This window comes from Rhinatrema bivittatum, unplaced genomic scaffold (genome assembly GCF_901001135.1).
Source record: "Rhinatrema bivittatum unplaced genomic scaffold, aRhiBiv1.1, whole genome shotgun sequence".
In the NCBI taxonomy this organism is placed as follows: domain Eukaryota; kingdom Metazoa; phylum Chordata; class Amphibia; order Gymnophiona; family Rhinatrematidae; genus Rhinatrema; species Rhinatrema bivittatum.
The window spans coordinates 75,526-90,938 of record NW_021820728.1 but is presented as its reverse complement, the minus strand read 5'-3'; the positions used below and the strand labels follow the sequence as shown (position 1 = coordinate 90,938).

At 43.1% G+C, this 15,413-nt stretch overlaps 1 protein-coding gene across 3 annotated transcripts; it reads right to left on the bottom strand.

Moving 5' to 3' along the window:
• Positions 1–3,560: 3,560 nt before the first annotated feature.
• Positions 3,561–15,056, bottom strand: LOC115082038 (T-cell acute lymphocytic leukemia protein 1 homolog). 3 transcript variants are annotated; one of them, XM_029586300.1, is made up of 4 exons: positions 14,853–15,056; positions 9,994–10,334; positions 9,554–9,651; positions 3,561–6,930 (listed from the first exon to the last, which is right to left on the bottom strand). In XM_029586300.1, the coding sequence occupies exons 2-4, from the start codon at positions 10,290–10,292 to the stop codon at positions 6,506–6,508; spliced, it is 822 nt and encodes a 273-aa protein (XP_029442160.1). In that variant the 5' UTR covers positions 10,293–10,334; positions 14,853–15,056; the 3' UTR covers positions 3,561–6,505. The 3 variants fall into 3 exon arrangements, with proteins under 3 accessions (XP_029442160.1, XP_029442161.1, XP_029442162.1); XM_029586301.1 differs by lacking the exon at positions 14,853–15,056 and adding an exon at positions 14,078–14,834; XM_029586302.1 differs by lacking the exon at positions 14,853–15,056 and adding an exon at positions 13,878–14,071.
• Positions 15,057–15,413: the final 357 nt, after the last annotated feature.

Below are 15,413 nucleotides of genomic sequence, written 5' to 3'. Positions count from 1 at the left end.
TAAATGTCCGTGCATGCTTTTAATTGCAGGTTTTATACAATCCAGCTCTTAGAAGAAGAGGCAGAGGCCTATCAAAAACTAGTGAGATGGTGCTAATCGCCTCCACGTCCCTTCAATAGGCCACGGAAAGACACTCTTGTTTTCTTACAAGTGCACTCGCATCCAGCAACTGCCCCACAAAAGGATTTCCTCTTTCTGCCTGTGTGTTCTCCAAGCCTCCCTATTTACCAGGCTGCATCTGCCTGGTGGCAGCCGCTACGGTCATTACCATAACAGAGGGCAGGGTTTGGCCCTATTTCTTCAGCTCTGCTGTGCAACACAGGCAGAATGGCTTCTGGCTCCAAAACAACAGTGCGTAGTATTAGGTCACTGTTTTGGCCAGACACCAAGCAGACAGATGTAGCAGCAGGTACGTTCGGGGGAGGGGGGGGGGGCGGAATGGAAACCTGGGCCTGCGGGGTTTTGGTTTTGTGCCTTCCTTGCGTCCTTACTTCCTCGGTGAGAGGCTGTTTTCACGTGCGAGCTCGGAGGAGAACCCACGCCGCACTGCGGCCCGCGCGCCCCGGGGCATAGAACGCTCTGAATGGGCAGCGGCACGCGCTTCGCGTCACGTGGTCTCTGGGAACCGGCACAGCCCCTTTTGCTGCTTGGTGTGAACAGGCAGGGAAGGACAGCGGAAAGCGTGAGAGCAAGGCTCCAGGACCCAGAGCGGCTATTAATTACAAATCACCGTCTTTACACTGGGATCCCCTAGTGGCACGAAATCAATTAAGGGCCTGTGAGAAATGATGCAGGGTGTATTACAAGGTGGAATTAGCACATCTCTGCAGAGCTTGCTCTCACACATAAATGTATTGCTGCCATGTAGTTGGGGGCGTGAAGCCTTTCTGGATTTTTCTAAGGCTTCTCCCTATTGTGTGGCTTCTTCCCCGAGTCATTCCCATCTGTGGCTTTGCTAAAAATGACTTCTGAAAAATAAAACACTTGGGTTTATGTATGTGCCTGCCTTGTAACCTCCAGCTCCGAGGCTACCCAGTGAAGCAGCCAATGAAAGACGACTGGACCGCTCAGGCTCAGTGTGACGTCATCAGGCAGTGACCTAGTAACTGTACAATGACATCACGGTGAGACATGAGCAAAGACTCAAGGGGGTGAAGGTTGTGTTTATCAGTAAGAACATAAGAAAATGCCATACTGGGTCAGACCAAGGGTCCATCAAGCCCAGCATCCTGTTTCCAACAGTGGCCAATCCAGGCCATAAGGACCTGGCAAGTACCCAAAAACTAAGTCTATTCCATGTTACCGTTGCTAGTAATAGTAGTGGCTATTTTCTAAGTCAACTTGATTAATAGCAAGTAATGGACTTCTCCTCCAAGAACTTATCCAATCCTTTTTTAAACACCGCTATACTAACTGCACTAACCACATCCTCTGGCAACAAATTCCAGAGTTTAATTGTGCGTTGAGTTAAGTTGGAAACCACACTTATTATTGCTGTATACAAAAGGGGTAGGATTAACTCCAAGGCTCTGAGCATTGTTCACTTCATATTTTAAATACCACAGTATTTTGTATACAGCAGTAATAAGTGTGGTTTCCAACTTAACTTTACTGATTAATGTTTGGAAGTTGATGTAAGTGGTATTTTACAGTTCCTTGTTCAATGCAGTCGATTACATTGTTGATCATTCAAATAAATCTGTGACTTTCTATTTTAATATAAATTATTAAAGTGAATCTGTTTTTTAATTCCTTTCCCTTTGCAATTATGAGGGGTAGTGTTGGATCTCCCAGATTTTGGTGGATAGGTGTCTTCAATCCAGTTTCAGTGATATACTTAAAAGTCCCATTGTCCTGATGTTCTGGATTTACTTCTTTGTGGTTGTCCTTGCTGGGACCTGGAGGGTTCCTCCTCACTCCTTACTTCACTATCCTGGTGGGGCTTAAAAGTAGAAAAGGAAGTTTTGACTAATCAAAGCCCTGAAACTAAAGATGACTCTTGGGGAGGTCCTTAGCCCAGGGATTACACGCAATAAATAAATTACCTTCAACCAATGTGGTATGGATTTCTTTTAGTTTATAAAGTGTATATATTTCCTGATTTATTTATTTATTGCAGTCTACTCCCAAAAATTATCATTTCTGAGGCGCTACTCGATGTACAAAAACACAAAAGAGCCACTGCCATCTCAGTAGAATTTGCAGTCTAATCAAGACAAACGTATATAAACACATATAAGTTTAATATTTAAAAGTATGAGGGTCGTTTTTCAAACCTCTCCATTTTGGCGTTGCACCAGCACACTTTGCCTTTGAACCTGGGTAAATTGCTTTCTACCTGTTTACATGGCTTTTGAACACGGTCCCTGCTGTGCCCAGGGGGGCTTTTACTGGCCTGCTCTGGGAGGGATGGAGTCAGGGTTAGCACGGTTATCCAGTTTAATTAAAGTCTCAAAGGGGAAGGATTGCTGAGGGTGACACATACTCTTGCAGCAGCCCTGATCTGGAACGACTTCAAGTGGGGGGAAAGGCAACTGAGGGGAGAAATGATAGAGGTGCCTAGGATCATGGAGGATGTGGAAAGCAGAGGAGCTGGGGGAGGGCAGCACCCGATGAAACCACCAGGGGACAGGTTGAAAAGAAAGGCGAAGTCTCAGAATGCAGAGTGACCCGGAGGAGCTGATTGCCGCCCACAGGACATTGTGGAGGCAAATAGTGCAACCAGGCTCCAAAAGGGATTGGACAAGTCTGCGGAAGGAGATAGATCAATCACAGTCTATTCAGCAGAACAAATCCTCGGATATTATATTTGCTACATCTGAATGGCTTACAAAGTATAAATCTCTGCGGTGCAATGCAGTATATTTTTTAAAGAGATTGAGGATGTATGAATGAAGGGGAAATAATAGAAAACAGGATGACGTCTATAATGTGCGTATTGATATTCCAAAAAGGAATATTTAGGTGAAATATCGCATGTAATCATTACAATCTGAAGTTTCACTTGAGTGTGATTTTTTTTTTATCTTCTTCCTGTAAATCATTCTTTAATAAGCCGTTATCCGAAGCAGAACCCCGTTACCAGTCTTGCTTTCATTCTGGCTCCAGGGCATCTTACAGATCCCCTGCCTGCTAGAAACTGGAAGGCTGCAGGAGGGGATGTGGCCTTTCACAGAGGAAGGTTTGCGCTGACCCTGCATTGCTGCATGGCCTTTCGGACTCTCTGTTTCATTTCAGTTATGAGCACCACACGTTTTCTCCTTTCCAGCTTTTCCCAGTTCCATGACGCTGCCAGAGGAGGTCAAAGCTGCCCTAAAACTCCGCTGGGTTCTGCAATCCGAGAGAGCTTGGTTGAGGCTGCGAGCCAGTCCCAGGAAAGGGCTCCCACACCAGAAGCTGAGGGGAAATACTCTACACTGGGAGATTTGGGGGATCAGAATGAACCTCTAGTCTTTTTGCTTACACCTCTCACTGTCCCCCGTTGTCTTCCAAACCTGTTCAGCTTCTCGAATAACGCGGGAAGCAGAGAAATGTTAACCCAAATTTAAAGCAAGATGATATTGGCTTGTAAAACTTTATTTAGAAAGATCCTTGATATAACATGTTATACATATATTACAACAACTGTGTTATTTTCTAAATAGTACATCCACAGGCTCACCTAATTGGCTTTACAAAGATAAAGGTACCAGATCTGGACACTTAATTTCTGCAAAAAAAAAAATCTGCAGAAACCAGAATCACCAGATTATTTTATAATACAAGAATGGCTGAAAGTGCTGTTCAGACGTAAGTGTGATGTCAAAACACAGGACAGGCAAGAAAGATTAAAAGCAGAAGATGTACCATTCAAATCACAATTAAGTACAATTATACATACCTCATTTACCTAAACTGTGCATTGCTAAGAGGCTACAAGTATTCAAAAAAAAACAAAACAAACCATAAAGGGTTGGTTGTACCTTTTTTCATATTTCAGCTACAAAAGGAAACCTGTCAGGTTAGCAAACTATTTGAAACACCCCTCTGCCTCAGGGTGCCGCGTCTGAAAGGGAGTCAGCGGCCTTCCCTGGGGGGCCTCTGTGGGTCTGGTGATGGAGGACACATCCGGTTAGGTGACAGATTGAAAGGGGTCAAGCCTGCTCTGGCTTGTTCTGCTGGTGACATCATGTTCGCTTGGTGTGATGTCAGGAGCAGGATGAACACAAAAGGGGTAGAATTAAGAAAGAAAGGGTAAAAAGGTAAGGTGTGTCCTTTGGCAGGTAAACAAAGCTGAAGCAGGTGCGTAAGTTATGTGCCTCCCCCCCTAAGTTATGCACCTTACTTTGAGAGGACTCAGCCTTCTTAATGTGCATTTCTCTACTGTAAGCTTAGGCGTAGAAGAATAAGCACTTATATGACATCAGGGGCATTTATCCAAATAAAGGCAGAATGCACTACTTTTAGCCAAAGAATCATGAAGACAAAATTGCTGTCATTTTCCTACCATTATTACATTTCATTATGCAAGAAATTCATCCCTTCCAATACATTAAAAAGGCTGTTCTTACAGATATTGTGTTTTCCCAAATTATTATTCATACCTCTCTCTAATTGTGCTCTGAAGAAAGTAAGTGTGTCCGGGTATAACACACTAACCTCAAACAGCAAACGGGTGAACACAAGTGAAGAAAGGGAGATATATTTCCTGTTGAAAATCTCCCTCCCATACGCACTGTGCAACATGGCAAGAAAGATTTGTCTGATAAGGGACTCCAGCTCCCTGCAGAGTGTTGTACCTGAATGAGTACAATAAATAGTATACTGGGTGGGAAAATAAGTTAGAAAGGATCTTTCAACCAGAGCACTGCAAAGCTTTCTGAGTTTTACACTGATAATATATCGTGACTGCGCTGGGAACTGGGGTTTTACATATTTCGGAACATGGGTGTGGCGATAAACCCATCAGTCATTATTACACTGGAGACGAAATCAATTTATGATTTATCCACAGAACAATCTGCCCCAATTTATATCACAACTTTTGCCACTAGAATATTTTTAAATGCCATTTGTTAGTGAATATTTAAGCATTCATTCAGTGGCTCAACCATCTGTATATTACATAACTACAGAATTCTGGGCCCATTGTGGTCACATGGGCTTGTCAATAATATCCAGGAGCTACGTGGCTTGGTTATAAAATGAGTTGCTCTCAGGGCCAGATTTAAGAGTTTGCTGCCATAGGTCGTGAAAGAGAGAGAGAGGCAGGAGACCCTGGAGATCAGAAAAGTGGTGGACACCCCTTCCCCCACCACCTTCCAAAGTCCCAGAGTGCCATAGCAGTGCCTCTTTGAAGTAGGCTGGAGCAGGCTCACTCCTCTTTGGCCTGCCTATGTGGCGCTCCAGGCTATTGGCTCAGTTGCTTCTGCCTAAATCTGGGCCTGGTTGCTCTTTTCCATTCTAGCAATTAGGTTCTAGGGAAAAGCAACAACTGAACTTGTGCTTCTAGGAAGATGGTTGTATTTTCTTGGGAAGTGAAAAGGCACCCTGGCTTGGCCTAAGATGTTGAAGGCACTGGCCGATTGGCTTGTGTTGCTTGAAGTGTACCATTGGTAGCAGCAGTACGAGATCTAGAGAGACTACTGGGAGCTGTAGAGATTCCGAGCCAGATCTTCGGTTTGTAGCAAATTACTTAGCACTTCCTTTCCTGGCGGAGCAAGGGCACAGTGGACATCTCTATAGATTCAGCAGTAATAATGGACATAATTACAACCATTTTCCTACATGCGTACAACTTTCAATAAATCTTTTTGTTGGTGTTTAACATTGCTAAGTCTAAAGAAATATGTTACAGCATTCTCTTGGTTACTGTTGGTCAAATATTATCACCATGTAATTAATGTCATTAAAAAAGTGTACCTTTCGTTCCGAGGTAAGCTGCATCAGGCTCCTCTCATGCCGTATTTCAGTACTTTCAACAAGTCAGAATTAGATTATGTTTAACTAAAGACTTCCTGCCTTTTTAACAGCCACCACCACTTGGAATTGCAAGGTCCTATTGTCATTGATTCAAAAAGTGGCTTATGTGTTTTCCCAGCTGTAGAAGCATGGGTCATAGATTTTCAGATTTTCCAGTTCCACCCACAAATGAAGCTCCATCAAGACCCAAACCAAGACCAGCAGAGGCTGAAGAATTCGCTTTTCTCGTGTCCCCTTTTCTTCATAAAGTAGACCCATCTGCCGCTAGCCATCTATCACACATTTTATTTACAAAGATATTACCATCTTTCTGTTTTAGAGAAAGTACCCATCTGAAGAACCTTCATTTGGTTTGTCCTTCATTTCCTTTTCAGCAGGGAGACAAGACTTTGTGAGTGTGCGGAAGGGAGGAATGAAGTAGGAGGGGAGCGAGGGGAAATTGACTTTTAAGGTGGATGTTTCTGGCCAAGCACGAATGCAGCATGAGTGCCAGGCCCTCATGCAGATTGGAACCTGTGCTCTTCCTCACCAGTTTGCAAACTTGTCATCGTTGACCGTTGCCCTCTACAGGAAAAATGGATGGATGGAGGCTCCGCCTGTGCTTTGAATCCAGTGTTTCATGGTCCTCACTGAAGCTGTCAGGGCTTCCTGCTCCATCTAATGAGCTTCCACAGCTAGAGTTTGGAGATGGCGATAACATGTCCTGAAGAAGGACCTCTTGGTCTATTCCAGTGTCTTTGCTCCCTTTACCCCTTTGGTTTCCCTCTTCTTCTTGGTCATTGAGAAGCTTGGCCAGGAAATTGATATATTTCATTGCCAGACGAAGGATCTCATTCTTGCTGAGCTTTTTGTCTGGCGGGTGAGTTGGGATCAGCTTCCGCAGCTCTGCAAAAGCCCCGTTCACGTTTTGTTGCCGCCATCTTTCCCTGCTGTTGGTGAAGATTCGACGAACCACTTTTGCTCGGGTGCCTAAAATTGTAATAAAGGATTAGAAACAGCACCAAATATATTATTTATTGTGGCTTTGTGACAATCAAAATATTGTTATTATTTAGGAAAATAACCAAATATTATTAGATTAGTGTAAGGGCCCACAACAAATGACAGCAGGGGGGGGGGGGGTGAGTCACTCTCCTGACTAGATTGATCTTACATGTACATGCACACTTACATTGTGCGCTTACCCTCAAAGCTCATTTTACACGAGCATACAAAAAAATGCCATCTTGGCATCCAATGAAAACATTATTCTTATTCTATTTCTTCTTCAATTAAAGCTATTAGGGCATCATTTTGGGTAGGATACCAAGAGGTCACCATAAGGAAACAAAATCCGTCATCAAATCTCCTGAAAATGATAGTAATCATGATTGTCCATTAAATAAAGGTTTTATCTCATGGAAGACAAAGTCATAAGCTACTACTGGAAACCACTTAGAAGAAGAACGTGGTAAGCTCAGAGAGAACATATATGATTAGTGTTTTGGTCCCTTTCTGTCCCTTTGTGTGCAAGGGGACCAAAACACTAATCATATATACATGAGTCTGTTCTCTCTGAGCTTACCACGTTCTTCTTCTAAGTGGTTTCCAGTAGTAGCTTATGACTTTTTCTTCCATGAGATAAAACCTTTATCTAATGGACAATCATGAATGATTGCTCTCTGCAGTGTTTCTACAATAGTGAGGATAAATCTCCATTGCCAAACCATAGTTTGCATAAGCATAGCTACTATTAACACTTCTTTTTATTTTCTTAGGTATAACAGCGCAGGTATGTGCCATATGCTATCATAACCCGTCCTCTGCATGGTTAAAGGCATCTGCATCCCATGCCTCACACCCCAGCCAGGGTATGAATAACTATAACTTGCCATGTGTCGGGTCATATAAGCATCGCAGAACCTAAGAATGCCAAGAAAAATTAAATCTTTGAAGAAGTAAAAAGAAGATATTTTTCTATTGCTAGTGCACTAATCCCAGTTTCAGGCATTCAAACCAGTTTCATTTAAATTGTATTATCAATCGCATGCCCAATCATCTGAAGTAAAATGTCACTAGAGCACTTTTACTTTCTAGCTCATTACAATCACGAACCTATTAATATTTACTCAGATTCCAGGGAAATTCAGCGATCGTTTGTAGATTAAATGTAAAGACACATGCCACATTATGGGAAAACAAGGGAGAGAGGGTATCAGGACAAAGGAAGAGTAGGGAGAAAAAATCCGGTAAGAATTAGGACAGGATGCAAGGTAAGGAGAAAGGCAGCGTCTATTGGAAAATTATCCTCTGCAGTCCTGGGTGCTTTGCCATTACTCGGTGACCCATTTCTTGATGTAACCTCCCTGTGCCTTTGTTTTGATGCAGTTTTTAAAGAGTACAATTAGCTCCTTTAAATTATTCAGAAATGTGATGAAAAACAAAACAAACTTTTAATCAGGCAAAGGTGCTGATGCTGGGAAATGTAAGAGCAGCGTTGAGCAGTCTACATTCGAACCACTGGGAAGGCTGCACAGCAGCACAGCCCGAAATCTGCACGGCACACACAGGTAACCCAGAATGGGTGCCGATATGCACATGCTTAACCCCAGATAGATAGCGCATGTCACTGGGCAACTTAGATTAAAGCTACATAAATGTTAGCTTTTAATGAGCAGCAAATGTTGTGGGTAAAATCCCTGGACGGGTCGTCATGTCAGCCGGAGCAGCAAAAAAACAAAAACAAAACAAAAAAAAATACCCCAAGCAGCGTGGTGACACATGCATGTGACCCTTGTCCTTGAAAGCTTACGTCTCAATCAGTCTGTTGGTGACACCACCAGGCTCTGTGTCGTTTTAGAAAGAATCAAGTAAAGGAAACTTTGAGAGCTAATTAGTGCATCCCGCGAATTTTACCTATGATCTGACAGGTTAGAAGCAGATCACATCCCCAGACTGCCGACTTATCTGGGACCAAAAGAACCCAGTTCTGATGAGGAGGAGGAGGAGGAGGTCTGATTTGTCAGAGCTGCTGCAGCCAGATCGCAGCTTGGCAGCGCTGGGCTACCGTGTGCAGAGACTTAACTAGGCTAGGGCTTGATAGCAAGGAATGGCTGCTGTTCTGCAAAATTCCCGAGCCACACAATTCGCCAAATACTTGGAGACATTCCGTCTGTTACATCGGCTTCCCCCTCACCCAGTAAACGTGATGTGCAGAGTGGTTTAGGGGAGGGATAATTGGCTCCTGGTGCATATTTCTCGTGCACCTCCAGCTGTGCCAGAAGAAGGGAGATGCAGGCTCATCCCCTCTGTCCCTGGCAATGGCTTGAGGGAGCATTAATCTGCAGCCTGCGGGCCCGCAACGAGCACGTGCGTGGCAGGCACTTCTCAGAGCCCCGGTCCCACGGAAGAAGCAACCTTCCATTCTCCGTGGGGCTAGCAAAGAGAAATCAGTCGCCGCTTTCTTTCCCTGCTCGCCACCATCCAGGAGCAGCGCTGGCAGGTTGCTCTTAGCCAGACTAGGCAGCAGAATGAAAGCCAGGGGCTAGGAGCCGAGAGAGCCACCGGGCAACCTAGGGCCTGTTGGAGCTGGAGAGTAGGGAGCAGCGCTTACCCCCTTCGATGATCTCCGTCTCGTAGGGGCCCTCTCTGCGCTTGACTCTGCTGCTGCCGTGGAACATGGGGAAGGCGTCGGGGTCCTCAAAGTAGACACTGCGGGCCGAGAGAGAGAGAGAGTCAGAGCAGAAAGCAGGCGCGCACCCCCTCCCCCCCCTCCCCCAAATCAGTGCTAGGCAATGCCCCCATGCATCGTACAAATACTGCATTTGAAACCCCCCCCCCCCCCCAAAAAAAAAAAAAAAAGCAGCTCTGTCTTTCACAAGCAGCGGTCCCGACTCCCAATGAGATGCAAAGCAATGAGGAGGTGCAGGAGAGAAGGCAAAGCAGGGAGGGGAAGGGGGGAGAAAGCAGGGGCAGGGTGAGGAGCTGCAGGAGAGAAGGCAAAGCAGGGAGGGGAAGGGGGGAGAAGGCAGGGGCAGGGGCAGGGGCGCGGACCTGCTGGCGGCGGCGCCCAGCGGCTGGCCGAGGGTGTAGAGCATGGCTCTGCCGGCGGGCTGCGGGGGGCTCAGCTGCACCATGGGGGGTCTGCACAGCTCGGTGGTCGGCACCGTCTGCAGCGCCTCGCCGCCCGCCTCGCCGCCTTTTATGTGCAGCGCGCCCGCCCCGAGCCGCAGCAGCGCGCAGGGGGGCCCCGTCTCCTTGGTGACTCCGTTGGGGGGGCCCCCTCCTGGCTCCTCCTGGGGGCAGGGGGACGGGTCCCGGAGGGGCAGATCGCTCTTCAGCCTTTCCATCATCCTGGGCGACCCCCTGGCACCCTGGGCACCTTAGCAGAGAGCCTGCAAGAAGGAAAAGGCATTTCAGCGCGCGCCATCGCAGCCTTCTTCTAGCCTTTTGATTTCCACTACAATAGTGTATGTATATATATATATATGTATGTATACATTCATATATATACACGCACACCAGTACATTCGTATATATATAAGCAATACACTACAATATATATATACATATATATATACATACACACCACTACAATAATATATATATACATATGCAATATATAAGCAATACACTACAATATATATATACACACATATATACATGCACACCATTACAACAGTGTAAGCAATACTGTGTGTGTGTGTATATATATATATATATACACACACACATACATACACACCACTACAATAATATATATACATATATATTTACATGCACACCACTACAATTGTGTGTATATATATATACACATAAGCAATACATATATACATATATACATAAGCAATACATAAGCAATACACTACAATATATACACACCACTACAATAATATATACACATATATATCTACATGCACACCACTACAATATTATATATATACATAAGCAATAAATAAGCAATACACTACAATATATATGTATACACATATATACATGCACACCATTACAAAAGTATATATATATATATATATATAAGCAATACACTGCAATATATATATATACACACACACACATATATATACATACACACCACTATAATAGTATATATACATATATATTTACATGCACACCACTACAACAGTATATATATATATATATATATATATATATAAGCAATACACTACAATACGTATACACATATATATATATACATATACACCACTATAATAGTATATATATACACATATATACATGCACACCATTACAACGGTATATATATCGTACAAATACTGCATTGTAGTGTATATATACACTACAATATATATACACACATATAAATACATACACCCCACTATAATAGTATATATATATACACTAGATACATGCACACCACACATATGTCTATTGTAAAAGCACTGCCATTTCGGAGGGGGGCGGGGGGGGGGGGGTTCCGGGATATCTTTCGCTCCAGATCAAATTGAAAACGAGCAAGTGTGTAATTGTTTATTCATATTCAGATGATTAGCACTTAAACAGCAGAAAAAAATTCCTCCGTTCCTGTACGCGTCTTTCTTGCACTTTATTTAGGCCAAACAATATTATTTTGCTTCCACCTTGTTTGCTCTTTATTTTTTGTAGACCAGAATAATAGCAAGCAAATAAGATCTAGGCACCACAGGTTATCTCACTATCCGTGCCTATTGGCGGGGAAATGCGTTATACACAGGACCCATACTGAATTCTGGCCGTGCAGATAAAAGAGACTTTTCCTTTCTGCAGAAAATTGGTTGCAAGTATCATCGCATTCCATCGTAGCAAAATTAAAGCATATGTGCTTTATTAGTAGGGAACTAGTTGCCCAAATTAATTTTATGTTGTCGAGCACCTGCACAATCTGAAGTTTTAAAATGGCCAGGTTGCATGATTGCCTATGGATAGACGCCTGTGACAAGACAAACTATTTTTGCATTACTGTAACATCATCACGTATTTTACATTAAGCATGTACAGTAAATAAATGTAATAACCAAAGAGTGAAACCAGCAATTAGATGGAAAGAGTATAAATAAGGTAGGCAGTAGCATAATTTCTTTAGCTTGAATACTTCAAATACAAACATTTCAAAACATCTTCCTTTGTAGACTTTTAATTTGCAATGGTTGAAAAAAAAAAACCCAGATTGCTCTTTCAGAAAGCGAGGGGAATTAATTTTTCTTCCATCCAAGATGTGGGGGAACACGAGTGAAGTGCAGTAATATTGTATTCGGTAGGAATACAAAGTATAGATAGATGCAGTAGTCAGATGATTTATAACCAGCTACCCTTGCGGTCTATAAGAATCTAAATAGTACAGTACTAAGTATGACCGATCTCTAATAGGCGCACAATTTGTCACACAGCAAATCTACAACGCACCTGACCAGAAAGGCTGAATGAGGTTTACAAAGATCTCACAATTACCTTTCCAATAGGCACCCGCAAGAACAGTCCCTAAATCTGCTATCCATTTTAAGCTAGCCATCCAATTTGTACGTTTCTGAGCGGTTTTTGTTTTTTTTGCTGTTGTGTTTCATTAATGAAATAGTGTAGTTTCTGTGTTAATTCATTTTAAAGATCTACAAATAAACAGGTATCACCTACGACTTGTTTGTTGGCTTTTCTCGCATGGGGAATCCCTAAATCGTGGCATTTTGACATTGAGGCTAGTCTGTGTAAATATATGAAGAAGATTATCTAAAGAATATTTAGGAACCTTCACTTTCAGTTTTTATTTTATTTTTTCCCAGGAATTTGTCAATTTTTAGTATAACAAAAAATGGGAGAAAAACGGTGGAAATAAACTGAGTCTTTTTTTTTTTTGCACTGATTTTATCCCATTTTGGTTCTTTATAAAAGACGCGGATAAATTCCCTAGAAAAAAAATAAAATAAAATAAAAACCGAAAAGGAAGGTCCCGCAAGTCTATTGATAAATTACTGGGTAATCGACGCCGTGATATTTAATTCAAGTCTGATCATTAAGACAAGACGCCAATAGTTTAAACTAGAGAGCATTCTCTATAATAAGATGCCAGAAAGCGCACAGAAAACGTGGCTGCCCTTTATTCCAAATCCAAGGAGGACCCAGAAAGGCAGCCCTGATTGTCTTCTGCCACATACAAAGCAGGACATATTTGCCACCTCTCTGCACAAAGGAGCTGGCAGTGTCCTCTGCTTCCTCCTACCTGCACGATACTGCAGGAGGGTTTTAGGGCCAGGGGACCACACTGACTATATGTGGGGTAAGCTTCCTCCCATCGCAGTTTCTCCTGTGTTTGCAACATAGAGCAGGCAGGCGGTTAGAAAAATGTTTTCACATCTTTTTTTTTTTTTTCCTGCTTATTCTGCTTGTTGGAATAATTTGAAAAGGTACATTTGAAAAGAGAAATAATGCATGAAAGAGCAGGTTCTCGTGTCCTACGTTACTGTTGCGAATCTTCTTCATTATTAATTTAAAAAATAATAATTATATCTTCATATATGTGGAGATATTCGTTTTGGGTTGGGGTTTTTTTTTAACTTAGAATAAGATACGCTTTCGCGGGATACATTATTTTTGCCTGCCAAAAGCCCTGCATTTTGTTTGCAAAGAACTGCTTTCGGTGGAAAAATAAGTTTCATAAAACCTAGAAATAGGTTTCAGCCAATTAATACAGACTCGCCTAAATGTTGGCTTCATCCCGGGAATTGGGGAGAATTTACAGAACAGTAAATGGAAGGCCACTCCTGTCGGATGTGTGAAATTATAAAGCGCATTGCACGTTTTTATTCTAACAAGAGAGAGACAAAGGGACCGGGTAGGTGCTCCTTAGGGAGGGTCGGTACCACAAAATTGGCATCGGATTATACATTTAGCTTGCTTCTACCAAAGATAACTTTTGGTTCTCGGTTACTTACAAGTAAAGGAAACAGGAGACCGTTGTACTGAAGCACTCGGTCTCCTCTGCAAGTTTTGTTGCTTTGGAAAACAGGAAATTATCTGACTCAGTCAACGAGGCCGAAAAGCAAGTGTCATCTCCCCAGCAGGAACATTTACAGCGAGAAAGAGCCAAATGAAAGCTCCTTCCGAACCGGGTAGTCCAAAGGATTCTACTTACAGCTCCGAGTCCGCCATGGCCGAGTGCTTCCCAGCACTCAGAGGCTCCCGCCTGCCGAGTCCATTCTGTTAGTTTAAATGTCACTTTCCGGTCTTTCTCTGCTATTTTCGACCGATTTAGGCGTATAAAATTGGCCCGATCGCTGGGTTCTGTGCCAGATAAGCCTGTCTACATTGGCTTGGTTTGGGAATCATGGTTGTGGTTTCTTTGTTGTTGTTGTTGTTGGTTGGTTTTTTTTTTTGTAATACACAATAATTACTTTCATCCATTATTTCGCAGGTATGCGAAGGACAAGGCCCTTCCACTAACGCTCCTGTTCTTCAGCCGCCCTGTAAAGCCCGCGAAAAGCCATTCCCACGCAGACAGTTCGGTTTCTGCCTTAGAAAAATAGATTTACGGAGAGGAAAAAAAATGTCCCGAGCCCGCTGCCTCATTTTTCCTTTTTCTTGCCAACGCTGCCTTTCACAAACAGGACGTCATTAAACAAAACACCAGCTTGCAATTTTTTTTAAATACCCCCCCCCCTCCTCCTAAATATAAGGGGGTGCCTGCGTGTGTGTGCATGCATATCCATGTACGTACATACATGTGCATGTGTGACAATACACACACACAGTCACACACTCACACCAACACTTCCATTCGTTCGCCGGCGCATCCCCATAGAGAAAGCGAAAAACAAAAAAATCGAGGATTCGATTTAGCGCAACAACGAAACGAGTGCGAAAGCAATCCAAGCCGTTTTCCGCCTGCAACAAAAGAGGATCTTACTCACCGTTTGCTTGCCATTGGTAAAAGTGAGTGGAACCATTTTGTGGCCTACTCACAGCCTCTCTCTGTGTATGTTTTTTTTTTTAAGGTGTAGTAAGTGCTGGGTGGCTACGCTGGAATTGGATCTCATTCCCCATCACGTCCAGCATCCTATTTAGTATGGAGAGGAGAACACTGGTGCAATGTGACCAGCAGAGATAAGGAGGCAGCACTGGCCCGCCTGCCCCGATAAGCCCCCAAACCCATTATTTATGAAATGATTCATTATTATTGGGCCGTTTTATCGAGGGAAAGCGGAAAAATATTGCAGGGATATATGCAGAGGAATAACTTTGGAATTCAGCCTTTATGGGGATTTTTTTTTTTATGTGTCTGTGCCCAGATGCTCGGAAAAAAAAAAAAAAAAAGGCAGCAGGAAAGTGCAATCAAGTGCCCTGTGCCTGCCCACATCGGAATAGTAATTCTTTATTTTACTTCTGTAGGAGGTTATTGTCGTTTTTATTATTATTAATTATGATTACTATTAAATATGGAAACGCCTCCTCGATCCTTAATTAAATGTAAT